The sequence below is a fragment of the Larus michahellis genome, chromosome 6 (assembly GCF_964199755.1).
Source record: "Larus michahellis chromosome 6, bLarMic1.1, whole genome shotgun sequence".
In the NCBI taxonomy this organism is placed as follows: Eukaryota; Metazoa; Chordata; class Aves; order Charadriiformes; family Laridae; genus Larus; species Larus michahellis.
Genome location: NC_133901.1, coordinates 12,556,573 through 12,572,817, shown reverse-complemented (window position 1 = coordinate 12,572,817; position 16,245 = coordinate 12,556,573). Strand labels below are relative to the sequence as shown.

At 46.1% G+C, this 16,245-nt stretch overlaps 1 protein-coding gene across 4 annotated transcripts in view; it reads right to left on the bottom strand.

Moving 5' to 3' along the window:
* MAP3K13 (mitogen-activated protein kinase kinase kinase 13) overlaps positions 1–16,245 on the bottom strand; it is a 78,464-nt gene that overhangs the window by 8,830 nt on the left and 53,389 nt on the right. For 3 of the 4 annotated variants that reach the window (XM_074592627.1, XM_074592628.1, XM_074592626.1), the window contains 6 exons: positions 8,268–8,451; positions 7,624–7,815; positions 6,646–6,804; positions 3,561–3,719; positions 1,053–1,161; positions 265–374 (listed from right to left, as the gene is read on the bottom strand). In XM_074592627.1, the coding sequence (XP_074448728.1) occupies positions 265–374; positions 1,053–1,161; positions 3,561–3,719; positions 6,646–6,804; positions 7,624–7,815; positions 8,268–8,451 (913 nt within the window). The remainder of the gene's footprint in view (positions 1–264; positions 375–1,052; positions 1,162–3,560; positions 3,720–6,645; positions 6,805–7,623; positions 7,816–8,267; positions 8,452–16,245) is intronic. The other variant, XM_074592630.1, reaches the window with a different exon arrangement.

Genomic DNA, 16,245 nt, shown 5'->3' with positions numbered 1-16,245 from the left:
CAGCCAGGCAGTGCCCAAGGCCTAGGGGGGGCCTGTGGCAACTTCACTTTCTGCACTCACAAGGAATTTAGGCTGCCTGAATTTATGCCACCAGGAATACTGAGTCCTGGTTTGGGATCCTCAGTACAACAGAAGCATGAAAACAGCCAGGGGCTGGAGCACATGCCCTGTGGAGAGAAGCTGAGGGAGCCAGGCTCGTTCAGCTGGAGCAGAGAAGGCTGGATGGGAAAAGTGAGCAGTAAACATAAAAGACTGTCAACAGACCTCAGCTCTTCTCGTCGACGACGAATCAATTCTTCATCTAGCCGGTGGATACAAGTTCCTTCACTTTTAATTTTCTCAAAATGTTTCTTCACTTCTTCTCTCCATTCAGCCTAGGGAAGCAATTTACTTTCAGGTATTTACAAAGCATTAGGATCCCTGGTTGCACCAAAGAAAAACTCTTGGGCAACATTCTTTGTGTCTGCAGAAAATTACAGGTTTGGGTTGAATACATGTTTCTGTTAGCTGAATTATTTTGGGTAACTATATTGCAGCACGGTTAGTTTCAGCATTTTCAAATGGTATTTCCAATTTTGTGCTCCAGTTAGAGCACAAGACATATCTGCATTTTCTAAAAAATATTTTTAAAAATTCCTGAAACTCTTTTTGTCCTAAGACAACATTTTCTTCCCTTTTGGCACTCAAAGTAAACAGAAAGGCTTACGATTTGGAAACCTATATTCATGACAATGATGACTGTCACTAGGGTGATACTAACTCTATTTGCCCCTTGAGGCTCTGGTTCTTGCAGCTTTAATAAATGTCCCCACTTCCTCACATATGCCCCAACACTCTATAGATCCTCTATACTGGAGGCCAGGTTTCATTCTCATTCCCTCCTTGGGAGCAGACAATAGCTCGGTGGGTGTGACTCAGGGGAATCTCTAAGAATGTACTTTCAGATCTCCCCTGAAAGTCTCAGAGTCCCTTCGCTGCCCTCTAACAGCTTGTATACGCTTATCCTTGGAGCTAACTCTAGTACTCGTGGGCTACAGCCATTTTGCGGTTACCTGTGATTTGAAATAGGTTTCCTGAGGAGTAGCCAGCACGTCAGCAGATGCGATATCCAGGTGCATCAGTGTCTGCCGGAAGGAGGGACGATTCCGGGGCTTGCTCTGCCTGGAGCAAAACAGACAAATAGCCAAGCATGAGATGAGGTTAACATTGCTAGCTTCTCCTACCCTTCTGAAAGGGCTTCTCACTGGAACTTATTCTCTGAATCGTGTAGCTGACAGGTTAGAGCAAAGGAGCTTTTCTGGTTTTCTCTTTTGCTGAGTATAAATTTATTGTGCTAGACTTGTTTTTTAATCAGTTTTTCATCTGTGATGATCTAGTCTGAAGAAACGACGAGAAGAAAACCATTTAAAATAGGAAAATGTGATTACAAAGTGAGAGGTAGGATACTAACTGAAACTGTTGCTAACCTGTTTCTCAAGAAGAAACAGATCTCAGTTCATTATCCCGTTAATTTCCAATTTTTATAACGGGAATATTTGATGTAGTAGAAATGATAATTTACATTCAACAAAACACCGTGCCTATAAACACCAAACGTATCTATATTGCCACATAGTACCTGCCTGAGCCTACACAGAATTGTAATGCACTGAACGTCTCTAAGATCACATTTAAGTACAGAAACATGTGTATCTTTGAGAAAAAGAGACTGGCACTCGAGCTGCAGGCCAGAACCCAGCAGACTTCCTGCATGGATGCAATGTTCAGGACAAGCCGCAGCTTCTCCAGCCACCTCTCCCCTACAAACCCCCTGCTTCCACTAGGTGGGGATACAAGTGTATGTACTGGGTGTTCAGAGCAGCACAAAACTGCTTCCTGCCTCTTCCAGCCATGCCTACGTAGGGGCACAGCAAAGCAGAGCACGTCTCCGCACACATACTGCCACAGCACAACCTGCTGCAGCTCAGGTCAGGGGGGTAAACAGCCACTTGAAAAGATCCGCAGATGCTCTGGCCTGTTTTGCCCTTTGTGCCATCAGGAGGACGGCCGGCAAAACACACCGAGTGGGAAAATGCTGGAAGAGCACTTACACTCTCTGTCATTATTACAAAGACAAAGCATTAATGCATAACCAAGACAAAGAATTTCAACTCTAATGTGGCATGTGGAGGAAACTGCAGAGGTGGGCCCATGCCAACCTCATGAAGTTCAACGAGACCAAGTGCAAGGTCCTCCATCTGGGTCAGGGCAATCCCAAGCACCGATATAGGCTGGGCAGCAACCGGCTTGAGAGCAGCCCTTGAAGAAAAGGACTTGGGGGTGCTGGTGGACGAGAGGCTCCACATGAGCCGTCAGTGTGCACTAGCAGCCCAGAAAGCCAATCATATCCTGGGCTGCATCAGGAGAAGCGTGGCCAGCAGGTCGAGGGAGGTGATTCTGCCCCTCTACTCCACTCTTGTGAGACACCACCTGGGGTACTGCATCCAATTCTGGAGCCCCTACTACAAGAGAGATATGGACGTGCTGGAATGTGTCCAGAGAAGGGCCACGAGGATGATCAGAGGGCTGGAGCACCTCTCCTATGAGGACAGACTGAGAGAGTTGGGGCTGTTCAGCCTGGAGAAAAGAAGGCTCCGAGGACACCTTATAGTGGCCTACCAGTATCTTAAGGGGGCCTAAAAGAAAGCTGGGGAGGGACTTTTCAGGATGTTGGGTAATGGTAGGACTAGAGGGAATGGATTAAAACTAGAGATGGGACGATTCAGACTGGACATTAGGAAGAAGTTCTTCACCATGAGGGTGGTGAGACACTGGAACAGGTTGCCCAGAGAGGTGGTGGAAGCCCCATCCCTGGAGGGGTTCAAGGACAGGCTGGACGGGGCTCTGAGCAACCTGATCTAGTGGGAGGTGTCCCTGCCCATGGCAGGGGGGTTGGAACTAGATGATCTTTAAGGTCCCTTCCAACCCTAACAATTCTATGATTCTATGGTTTTCCCTCTCTGTATCTGTAAAATCCTGGTTTCATACAAAAAGCTCAAATTTCTCTTTGTCCAGTTCAAAAGCCAGTCACTTACAAGAGGGTTTCAGAGTGAAAAATCATTTCCTCTCACTCTAGAGCCAGCCTCAAGAAATATTACCCCTGCTTTCCTTCCATCTCCTTTACTCTTCCCACAGAGGGACACACGGGTAACTGTCAACCTGCTGGGGCTCCCATCAAGCTCCACTCCCCGACTTCTCTCCTGTTCAACTGCTCCCCCCTCACTAGCCCGTGTCAACAGCCTGCCTGCTCCCCCCCTGCCCCGTCCACCCAGAAAGCCAGACAGGTCCCTTCCTGCTTCTTCTAAGCTCCAAATGTCCTCCTGAAGCCCGGGCCTGCTGCCACAAGGAAGGAGAATCTAAAATGTTAAAACTTATTGCTCTCTTGACAAGCATGAGAGGATTTCAGAGCCCTCTGCTCTGGGCTCAACACTCCCGCCCTGACTCTGGTTTCATCAGTTTTACTGGGTATCTGGCAAGAGCAGGGAGCCAGCCCTAGGTGTGTGCAGGATTCAGGCTCTTACCAGGTCTGCTTCATGAGGATTTTGAAGCCATCTGGGCATGTGGAAGGGACAGGAAGGTGCAGGCTGTTACTGCCCACTCCCCAAATGATGGCCGAAGAGTCCACGTCCTTGTAGGGAATCTCTCCTGTAAGAAGCTCCCACAAAACTACCCCAAACGACCTGATGGAAGAAATAAACCAGGAGAAAAACTTCTGTGTGAATTCAATTTAACAGAAACATCTGAAGCTTGGGGAAAAAAAAAGAAAAAAACAATAAATCACTGTTTTTGTCAAATATGTCTGATCTGAAACCGTAAGTTGGTGCAACAGTCTTCACATACTAGTTTTTAACCAAGAATAGCTATTTCATATATGAGATAACTCTTCCACCTCTGCCCCAGCACTGGGCTGAACACCAAGCCACGCTGGTTTTCACCCACCCTTTGCTGTTTCTTTGTGAGATTTTAAAAATCCTGAAAACATATTAGAAGCTTTTCTATATAGATGAAATCCTAGTCCTGTTGAATGAAGAGGAAAGTTAGCTTTTCTGACATAGTAGATGATCTGTTCTTACCCATAAGAACAGTCAAAGTCTACAGGACAGACAGCGTCTTAGAGACAACAGAACAAAGACTGTGTTTTGGGGGGCTTTTTTTACATTTCATTTATTATTTTTTTCTCTAGCCAAAAGCTCCCTCTGCAGTTGCATGTACTCTTAGGTGAGAGTTTCATAGGTTTGAGATTCATCACTACAATTACTGCAGCATAGAAATAAGAAACAAATGCAACACGCGTAAGCGTCAGTACCAAAAGCACATGCAGTCTCATCTGATATTCCTTTTGTGTTGAAGAAAGGAAGGCAAAGGAAAGAAAAAATTAGAGAACTTTGCCTGGAAAAGAACCTCCTACTACAAGGACCGAAAGATATAGGTGGGAAAACTCACTTTGCTTCTCTTCCTTAGTGAAATGACCAGGAAGGACCAAAACCTTAACTTATAAAAAGCAAACAGTTATTTATTTACAGTCTTCCCCCAGTAAAACACCAAAGAAATAACAAACCAGTCAATACAGAGGAAAACAAAACGCTGCCGAGAATCAACACCACTCTTACTACACGCGAACAACCAGGCTGCGATACGAGGGGAGGTACAACCATCTCAGTTTCAAACCCAGACGTCTCACCTTACTTGCACGCCCTGTCCATCCGTGGGACACCGACGCTGCCAAGCTGTCCAGGCAAGCCAGGTGAAAAGTGAGGAGCATCTTTCTGGCTTGGACTAGTATCAAGTTGCTTTTATTAAGTACAGAAGAACATCTAAGGGACAAACTGCCCAGGTCTAAACAACCATCAGTCAGGAAAGAAAACTTCACGTGAAAGATGTTGTGCTTTCAAAGCCCATTGGCTTCAAATCATGGCAGGGGCCGGGGGGGGGGGGGGAACAAAAAACAAAAACCAAGCAGCGTTTGAACATTCTTTCCTCTCAAAATTTTTTCCGCAGGCTGCAGGAAAGCAGGGATCCAGGTGGTTGGACAAACTACCAGGAAATCCCATCTTGTTTCAGCTTTGTTATGATTAAGAACTGACAAAGGATTTTCAAGACTCCTTATAAGATTATAGATTTTATTTTTTTTTTTAAGCACACTGTTAAAGATGAGAGAGAGCAGACATATAAGCTGCTTAGGAACTGTTCTCATTTGTTGTCAGCATGCATGAACATTGCTTTTACTCATCTTGGGGGAGGAACGGATGTCAAGGAGGAGTCTGAGCAATCCCCACTGCAGTGGGCTGAAGAGGAGCGGGCACCAAAGGCATCTTTAGGTTTGCACCAAAGAGGAAAGGAGTAAAGGAGCGCCCACAGTCCTCGGCAGAACGAGCAGCTGGTTTTTACTGGAGATGATGCTCCACACAACGTTCCTGAACCTAAGCCACTCTAAAGGACAGAAAGCTGAGGGTGGAAATCCAGGACCACTCCCCCTTGTGAACCTGTGATTCAAAGGGAGGAGCTCAGGAGACAAATTGTGAGAGTATTTTCTTTCCAAAACAATCCAAGTGTTTCCTCCCAGAAGAGCTGGCTATGCTACGGCCTGCTACAGCCACGCAAAATGAACATGTGAGACACTGCAGGCACAGGAGCAGCCATAGACCTCACGATACGAGACTTTCCCTTTCCCTACAGGAAATCTTGACTTAAAGTCATGACCCAGCTCCAAGCCAAAACAGGAGCAGCAGGCTGCTGTCTGACTCCCCTCGCACTACAAACCCCCCGCAGTTCTGACCTGCAGCTTCACGCTGCGGAAGGGAGGTGACAGCATTTGAAGCTGAAAAACCACAAGAAGGAAAATTCATCCTGGCTGTAAAGCAGGGGGAAGGGCATTTATCCTGGCTCCTGACATTTAATATGCAGAAATAACAAGGCAAAATCAGGGATGCGGCTCCCTTGAGGACCCTGAAACCTGTGGAGAGGCATTCCAAAGGAGCACCAAGGCTCTGCCTTCTTCCTTGTGTTCCTTTGGGCCCAGCGTACATTTCACATGAGATGGAAATAAGTGTTCAAAACTCTTACAATGTATCCTGCTTTCCTCCCTCGTGGATCTGGGGTTAGATCCACTGGACTATAATCCCGTGGCTGTACACGTAACAGCCAAACCCAGTCTGCAGAAAACAAAAGCTGGTTGGACCCTTCAATCCAGCAGAGTAGAGGCCTCCTACAGCTCGAGCGTGGCCCTGAAGAGTGCAGAAAGCAGGTGGAAAATACCTTGGCTGCAGAAGTTGCTGAGGGGGACTCTGAGGACCCGGAGTGGAAGAAAGCTCTGACCTGAATCGCTGCATTTGCTTACTGCAAGACACAGATAGTCCGCACCAAGCCTCATTAGGTACCTTCAGATCGCAACACACAGCTTTTACACGCTTATGTCATTTCTCTTTCTATTATAGCCCACGGTTCATAACAAAGTTCTGGGCACTGGCAGATGGAGAAAGAAATAGTCCACCACAGAACAAACCATCCCCGTGCCTAGAATGAGAAAAGAGCACTGAACATGTGAAGTGCTGGGAAACCAAGTGGCTAGACAGAAGGTGAAGATACTTAAACATTAACACTACTCACCAGATATCCACCTTTTCAGAGACGGGCTCATTGCGTATCACCTCTGGGGCCATCCAAGCCACAGTTCCCGCAAAAGACATTTTGGTACTTTTATCACTGAGTTCTTTAGATGTACCAAAATCTGAAATTTTTACTGCATCTGTGTGTGTAACTAAAACACTGGAGGGGGGGGGGGGGGAAAAAAAAAAAAAAAAATCAGCGTTTTGCCATTTTTCTTGTACCACAACAGCCACTGGGAGGAAATCCCTTCTTAATCAACACAAACAGTGGACGAGGCCATGCTGTTCACAACTGTAGTACAAGAAAAAAAGATTACACATTTTCACCAACAAAAGCACTCTCTCTCTTTGGGGTGCTTTTGTGCCGCAAATGCATTTCTAAATGCTACAAGTCAAAAATCAATCTTGATAATATTGCAAATTAACAAGTCACTAAAGATCCACTATATCTGGGGACGTTTCAAAATTTTAGTAAAGCTGTACCTTGAACTGTGCTGTAAACCACCTAAAAGTATTATCTTAATGCACTATCACAGTAATGTCATAGGCTAAAAAAGTGATAAACATCTCGGGAATAAGAATATAAACAGCCAGAGAGCATTAGTCAGAAAGCAGCAGAGAAATGAGAAAGACGCATTCCAGAAAACCAGGGAAATAACAAAAGAACAAATAAGAAGGAAAAATAAAAAAGCAGAAGACAACAGAATATCCTACTTTCAAAGAGGGCCAGACGTCATCAAATCATTAGAAATACTTTCTGACTGCTATTTATCATGTCAGACACTGGAAGAATTTCCAGTCTTGTTACATTGCAGCACAGGAGGGGAGTGCCAACAAGTCCCATTAGTTTCGCTGTCATTAGTTTTGAGTCAAAGTTGAAAAAAAAAAAAAAAGGGATTTTGACCTAGCTTTAAACTATTCCTCAAGAAAACAAAAAGACAACCACAACTGGAGGATGTTTAAGTAGCCAGAGACTCACTTTGGTGACTTGAGGTCTCGATGGATGATTTTGTGAAGGTGCAGATAATTCATCCCACTTGCAATCCCTGTGGACCAATCCACAAGCAGCCGAGGGGTGACTTTCCGCCCTGCTCGCAGGACTTCGTAGAGCTGGCCATGTGCACAGTACTCCATGATGATACAGTAGCACGGGGCTTGAGTGCAAACTCCCCTGTCAAAGAAAACACACAGATAGTGAGGATCAGGAGAGTAAAAGTCCCAGAGCAACTCTCAAAGGTGGCAATCAAGTGGTGGGAGAGTAGCCTCTTTACTCCCCTGGGCAAGCCTCTGCTAATTCCGCCTTACTGAACAGGAAGGTGAATGTTTCCTACATGCTTTGCTCAGGAGGAGCCTCACTGATGACCGGGGTGGGTTTCCTTCAACTTCCACACCTGCAGATTTGTAGGGTTCACCACAGGCATTTTGTGAGCCTGCAGGCAAAGCGGCAGCATTGGGTGGGAATGGCTTGGTTTTTCCAAGAATGCGCGACAACTTGAGAAGGACGACCACCCATTTTGTCCTACAGACAGCTTAGTCCCTGGATTTTAAAAATTTGGCCAGGATACACATGTGAATGGCTCTTCCCTGGATAAAGGTATGTTTCTAACAAGTTTCACAACCTACTTGAACGCAATGATGTTAGGATGTTTGAGTTTCCGCAAGTGCTTGATATCCGTTTCGTTCTGATCTCTCACTTTCTTGATGGCCACCTCCTCCGCCCGGAATTTGCCGAGGAAGACGGCTCCCTGCGCGCCGCTGCCCAGCCACTGCAGCTCCGAGATCTCCTCAAACGGGACCTCCCAGGTATCTAGGCACAGGCAAGCAAAGGGAACAACATAAACGATCAAGACCACAGCAACGTTCTGCTGCAAGATCACACCAGGACACATCTCGAGGTGGATTTTTCTGGGGGTGGTAGGTAGCATCTCCTCCCAGTACAAGCGCAGCTGAGGCACACAGGGGACATGCTCAGCCTCAGCTTCCCCTTCACCCAGCTCCTCTCCCCCATCGCACACCTCCAGCCTGCTCCTTCCCATTCCCAGCTACTTTTCCAACAGAGCTCACCACCACTGCCAACCACTCGGGTGAGCCGCTTCGACTTGGCAGGCAGCAAATTAACATACCAGGGACACTTGGTTGGCAATTAAGGGAGCTGGTCCTGTACTCCAAAACTGAGCAATGATGGTATCTCTTAGAAAGTATATGACTCCATTGAAAAGCATAGATGAGGAAAAAAAAAAACATTTAACGTTGACAACTGACCCCCAAAAAACTGAGGGGCTTTTTTTAACCCCCTGAAACAGGGCAAAAATAGGAATTAAAAAGGAAAGTCAGAGGTGGCAGGTTGTAAAACACAGACCAGCAACCGCCAAGTTACCCAACACAAAGCACACTGACTCCCACCATCAGCCACAGAAACAGGTCTTTCCCACACCAACATTGTGTATATTCGTGTCAAACAAGCAAAATAAAATCTTAAGGGATTCCTCCTCTTGGGTAGCCACATGCATCTTGCAGGGATGCTGCCCAAGTGGCCCAGTAGCGCTGTATGAACTGTTTCGACACAGTTGTACCCATCACAACAGAACGCCTTGTTGTCTGCAAGTCACCTTGAAATTACCTTAACATCCCACAAACAGCAAGATAAAAGGCAGGCAATAATTTATTTACTGTAACTCAATAGATGTGTAAGTTTAAACAATAAATTATTTAGCAGCAAAAAACCCCAAGTAACCCATGGATTTCTGCAATAAAAGGAAGTCATGCCTGTACACATCTCTATTTCGGATCACTACAAAGATGTGTCTTCTTGTTTCATCCAGTCTCCGAGCCATCGGGGTGTTCCCAGGGCTGCACGTGGGATCATACAGAAGTGTTTATTTTAGATACTGTCATCACTGAAGTGAAACTCATATACCCAAAGTGTCTCTGGAGCAACCCTCATTCAAATCCTGCCCTCAAGTCCTTCCTGCGACAGTCAGACACTAGCTAGATGCCTCCTGCCGAATGACTGCTCTCCAGGCATGGCCACGGCTCCCACCCCGAGCCAGACCCCAGCGCTCCTTCTGCTCACTGAACTAGAAAATAAAACACCCATTGTTAATCTACAGCAAAAATTTCCTTCAACTTGGCAGGGCAAAGTTCAATCCTCAGCACATGTTTCTTCACAGACACATGTCTATTTTTCATACCAAGATACCAACATATTTTCATACCAACCTTACGTTGCACAAAAATATGCAGCTCTCAACTGAAATGCATTATAACTGAGCAACCCCGGTAACTGTGGATTTGTAGCGGGTGATCCCTATCCTCAATTTTCAAGACTGCCCTGACACTGTGAAGGTGATACTGCCTACCAGCAAATGCGTCCTTTGGTATTGAAACAAGAAATGCCTGTCCATGTAAGAACTCAACAGAAGCTGAAGCACGAAGCACACTGCAACCATTATCTTGACCACAGGACACTCAAGTATTTTAAAATAATAAGTGTTCTTCTTCACCCAACAACTCGAGTAATTTTTTTTTGGCAGAATACTTGCAATTGGTATTTAATTCTTCAGACATTTCAACGTTTAAAGGCAGTTCTTTAAATAGAAAATAAAGACAAGAAGGAAATTCATAAATAAATTGGTAAGATGTGTATTTCTATTTCACAAATGCATTGCTTCTGAAAGAAGGTGGCAAATACAGTTGATTTTTGTGTTTGCTGATGAACAGTATCTTTACGTGGGCAACACTGAAACTATTCCGTTGTACTAAAATAGCTGTTTCTTTCCACATGAGAAGACTGCCTTTCCTGCATGTGGCACACAACTTTGTCATTTCTTCCCCTGAAGCACCCAAAGTTTGTAAGCAGTAATGGGTAACTATATTGCTATCACCCAGGAGCCCTAACTTCCTCTTAATATTACCTTTTAACCTCCGCAATGGCAAAGGCAGACGGAGATTGCGAGCAAAGTAAGCAAACGTTTATGTGCTTCCTCCTGCAAAGTCATCTTGTGTTTATTTGGGAAGAGATAACCTTTCCCATATCCTACTGGCACCCTGATCAGCAAGGGCACGATTCAGGCAAGAGGTTTCAGCGTAGCAACAATCAGTGAAACATCCTACATCAATGTGAATTTCAAGAAGAGCCAAACCATATATGTAACACATAATGCAATGGTAAGACAAAAATAAAAAAAACACCCTTTCACTGTAGAGGATGTTATTACATTTCAAGACAGCCAGCATCAGTGGTTCGTTCGGCTCCCAGAACGTATCAAGCACTGAAAAGCTTCCCAAAGAAAGTGATGCTGGTAGAGAAAAGCACTGGACTACATTCATCCGGAAACCAGGGTTTGTTAGCATTAGTGGTGCAAACCTGCATTTTCTACTACAATCCAAACCCACCGATTAAAAAAATCCATCTGAATTACCCTGTGTATGTGCTCCCTACGGCTCTCCGGGACCACCCTCAAGGACAGCAGCCTGTGAAGGGTCAGTACTACAATGTCAGTCTCACCAGTTCTGCAGAGGGGCCACGGGCCAGGCTGGAGAAGAGAGGACTCAACACACCGCCAGCTGAAAGCAGGTGAAAGGTGAGACCATGCACATCACCCAGAGAGCGGGTTATGAAGCTCTGCCACTCCTGTACAGACCCATCCCGACCAGCACACAGTACCTCAAAGCAAAGAACAGTGAGTTATGGCTGTCCCAGCTACGGCACATCTACACAGCAGGTAGAATGAGAAACACAGCATGTGAGAGGGGATGCCGAGATCTGTCATCTCAACCAACAGCTTGAAGCAGAGGAGAACTTGAATAAACCATCTGCAAGAGCTTGGGTGCGTGGCTGTGATGACTAACTGTAGTTATGTCAAATTGCCTGTCCAGAAGAGTAGCACCCCAGGTGATCAGCAGGGTGGCGAGGAGACACGTCTGGACACACTAATCAAGACTCTACTGTACTGCCAGCCTTGTTCAAGAAGTCCATTAACACTGCTCAGCTTAACAGCCTTTGCGATTGCCCAGACTTCAGGGCTTGCTGCAGCTCTCCTAGCACTGCCCCCTCCTCCAGCAGAAGAGAGGTGAGGACATCTCCTGACAGGATGGAGCGGTTTTTGTTCCAGACTCTTCTGGGCCTAAAGAAACCTGTGGGATACTTCCCTTAAATAAATTAAAGTGTAATAGCAGCAGGAATTACGCAAGAGCTTGCGTTTCTAAGGTGATTAAGAACCATTTGAGTAGAATGATGGGAATCTGTTTCCCATGGGGAAGAAACACAGGAGCAGCCTGAGCCATTGAGTCAATCTACTTGAAGCAAATTTTTGCCATTTGCCAGCACTGGCTGCTCGCCAGTGTTGGCATCAGGACAAGAAGCATCTCTGGTGTACAAAAAATCCCCACAAACCAAGCACACTTCGTAAAGCACCTTGCTCTCCAGGTCTGCACAGAAAGGCACACGATGACGGTCAACACATAACTTGTGAAAGGGAAGGCAAAAGCAACTCCTGAAGAGAGATTCTTAATCCAAAGGAAATGGCTCGGAAGCCTAATGAGTTTGTAGAAACACAAATGAGTCCTACTGTAAAGTGCTAGAGTCCCAACAATCCAAATTAAATAACTGGTAGACACAAATTAAAGAACTAAGTTTATCTCCCTGAAAGCACTCACCAGCAGCCTTTAGAAATCAGGGTAAGCAACTGGAAAAAACACAGTCAGGAGTGATTTTATGGGTCAAACCCAAAACACTTGAAGCTCAGATAATCAACTAGCAGCCACTGAACAATACAAAAGCAAAGGCTCCCTGAAGGAATGACTACTCACCAAGTAGGCAGAGCAATTAACAGCAGCAATTGGCACTGTTTAATCAACCAAGAGACCACCCCGACGCAACTTCCAGCTGACCAAAGCTCTGCCCAGCGTGGGTCCTCAAGGAAGAACAGAAACGTATTCCTCTTGATGACCATCTCAGATGCTGAGAAGGAAACTCAAGGAGTAATTTCAACATGATGATAATGTGGAACACTGTAAAAGCTGTTCTTATTTTTCCCCCCATTCACCAAGTCAGGAGCCAGGCCTTCACAGACAATATGGACTCAAGTATCAGACATTTGCAAAGGGCATGAAACCTGTTTATATTTTACTACTTGCAATCACACCACACTAGGAAGCATCTGCAGGCAACACGAAATTCAACACCCCCCACCCCCCCACCCCACCCCCCCCAGTGGCTGCAGGTCCAAACTGGACTCCTACCCCCATTGTTGTTTTAGCCCAAACACAAAGGCCTGCTCCTGGATCAGGCTTAGAATCATAGAATTGCCCGGGTTGGGAGGGACCTTTCAGATCATCCAGTCCAACCATCAACCAAAGTCTTGACAAAAACCATCACTAAACCATATCTCTAAGCACCACGTCTACCCAGCTTTTAAATACCTCCAGGGATGGCGACTCCACCACTGCCCTGGGCAGCCTGTTCCAATGCTTGATAACTCTTTCAGTGAAGGAATTTTTCCTAATATCCACCCTAAACCTCCCCTGGCGCAACTTGAGGCCGTTTCCTCTTGTCCTATGGCCTGTTCCTTGGGAGAAGAGACCGACCCCCCCGGCTACCCTCTCCTTTCAGGGGGCTGTAGAGAGCGAGAAGGTCTCCCCTCAGCCCCCTTTTCTCCAGGCTGAACATCCCCAGCTCCCTCAGCCGTTCCTCACAAGACTTGGGCAAAGGAGCTGGTGAGGGGTCCGGACCCGCTCCAGCACCTCAGTGTCTTTTTTGTGGTGAGGGGCCCAAAACTGGACACTGCACTTGATGTGGGACCTCACCAGTGCCGATAACAGGGGGACGGTCACTGTCCCAGTCCTGCTGGCCACACTATTGCTGATACAGGCCAGGATGCTGTTGGCCTTCTTGGCCACCTGGGCACACTGTGCTGACTCATGTTCAGCCAGCTGTCGACCAACACCCCCAGGTCCTTTTTCACCAGATAGCTCTCCAGCCGCTCTGCCCCAAGCTTGTAACACTGCATGGGGTGGTTGTAACCCGAGTGCAGGACCCGGCACTTGCCCTTGTCGAACCTCAACCATTGGCCTGGGCCCATGGATCCAGCCTGTCCAGACCCTCTGCAAAGCCCTTCTACCCTCAAGCAGATCAATACTCCTGCCCAACTTGGTGTTGTTTGCAAACTGACTGTGGGTGCACTTCATCCCCTCGTCCAGGTCGTGGATAAAGCATTAAAGAGAACTGGATCCAGTACCAAGCCCTGGGGAACACCACTCGTGATCGGCCGCCAGCTGGATTTAACTCCCTTCACCACCACTCTCCAGGCCCAGACCTCCAGCCGGTTTTTAACACAGCTAAGAGTACTCTCAGGCTTACAGTAGCTGTTTCATGAAAAGGGGAAAAAGTCACCCGCACAGATCTATGGCACCAGCCCAAAGCTGTAAATAAGCTCCCAGGGGAACAAAAGGCCACCGCAAGCCTCTCCTTACTGCTGGAAGGGCCAGAGACATTTCCTCAGCCTGTCTTCTCCAAATGCACTAGCACCTGCACAAACACAAACCTTGCATCCTCTGTGCTCTTGTGAAAAGACAGCAAAAATAAAAGCTATCACATACATTAGTTACTAAACTGCTGGCTTGTATGTAGCTGATGAAACGCACACAAAGAAGATTTTCTGGTGGCAAGAAGCAAGAATGAGATCATCTGGAAAATAGAACATGAATATTCTGACAAGATCCTCAAGCTTTAGCATAGAAGCAAGTTTTAAAAGGTTTATCCTTGGGTAATAGAAGCGTACTACCACCATCAGAGATCTGTCCAACTCATCAGCTCCAGCGGAAAAAAAAAATTGAAAAAAAAAAAAATCTTGTCTTCACTCTCATTTAGGATGGTGAAGACAGGGAAGATGCAGCTAAATCACACAGGCCACATACAGCAGATCGCAATTAATCCTCAGCCTTACCACACCTGTACCCATTTCAAAATTGCCTTTTTAGGAAGGGCCTAATGCCAACAGCAAACTGCAAAGCGTCCATGAATCTATGGCTCTGAACGTGCTCATGACACCAAGAATAGCAAGATACTTCTGCGTGTACAAAGAGGAGTACGTGCACCCCCCAAACATAACAACGCCCTCAGCTGCTCATTTTCATTCATTTCAGTTCAGTTCAGTTAGCGCTTCAATCTTTTTTATTAGTGGCTTTCATACAAAAGAAAGTCTCCCCTGTGGGCCATCAAAGCACACACTAAACTGTGGTCTCCGACGCATCTGCTGTCCCAATTCTATGGGAAATGGGATCTCTTTGCCTCACAGGTCGCTTTCCTGAAGCTCCCGTCCCAGCTCACAGGCGGACGCCAGCACATGAAGGCTCAGCAGCTCCTGGCGACGAGAGAAGTCTGAGCTGGTGAGATACCACTTGTATGGGACAGTCCCAGAATTGCTGGAAGCAGCCGCTGTAACTGCATCCATGTCCTTTCCTGGAAAGTTTCAGCTTCACTGAAAAACACTCAGTGTCTGTCTGTAACACAGGCATAGTGACACCGTGCCTCCGAGTGTCATCCGACTGCTCTGCAGCCCCTTTTCCTTCACAAGGCGGCTCCCCTGCCAGACACACTCTCTTCCGAAACTTGCCACATCTGACTCCATCTCTTGTGCAATCACCCCAATGGCGTTAATTCCCCAAGGAATTTTCAGTCACTTTTTTTATTCATAGACTCAACCGTGTGTGACATACCGAGTCTACAACGTGCAGAAAAAACTTAGAACCAACTTTGCCAAAGGATTTCAAACCCAAGTAAACTCTTGCTGAGCAGACACCTGCTGTTCTGCAATGCAGGGGTGCGTTTCCTTGCTCAGAGTCACGAGCTGGAAACTATTAACTCTACGAAGGAGTAAGTTTATGTCAAGGCAGATTCACCCAACGCGTCGTTTAACAGCTCTGTTCCCCCACATTAGGAACTGTTCCCCACCCCCAACTCTGGGGTTTAGATATGAACCACTCCGATGGGTTTTCTGACCCCTTATCTTACAATTTGTCTATGCCAGAAAACCATTTGATTAATACTGAGTCACGATCACAGCAATACAGGAGACTTCTGCCCCACGGAACAGTACGGTGGCCAGGCTGTTCCCATTGTCAATAAGCCTCAACCATTTCAGCTCCTTAATTCTAACAACAGCTTGTTCTTTTCCCATCTGCCACTTCCCTCCCTCTGTGCTAGGAGAGAAAGCAGACAACAAAGGCAGATCGTACTCTTCTCTTTAGCTTTCAGCAACCCCTAAAGATATATGTATGTGACTGACTGGGACATTACTTATTCCTAAACTACTTTTTTTTTTTTTATGTATATATTTATACTCACACACACCCTTATACATTTATATATTTACACTTAACACATTTATACATCTAAATGAAAAAGGTTTAACGTTAAAGGACGTATTTCTGGAAAGATAAGTACTAACAATATTCTAAAGAGTAAAATTACTCCTGAACAAAAAGACATAAAAGTTCATGTAATATGGCCACAGAGAAGCAATCCTTCTGCTATTTGGTGGTCAGCTGGACACAGCCTTCACATACGCATGCGGGAGTAGAAATGCCTATGTCAATGATT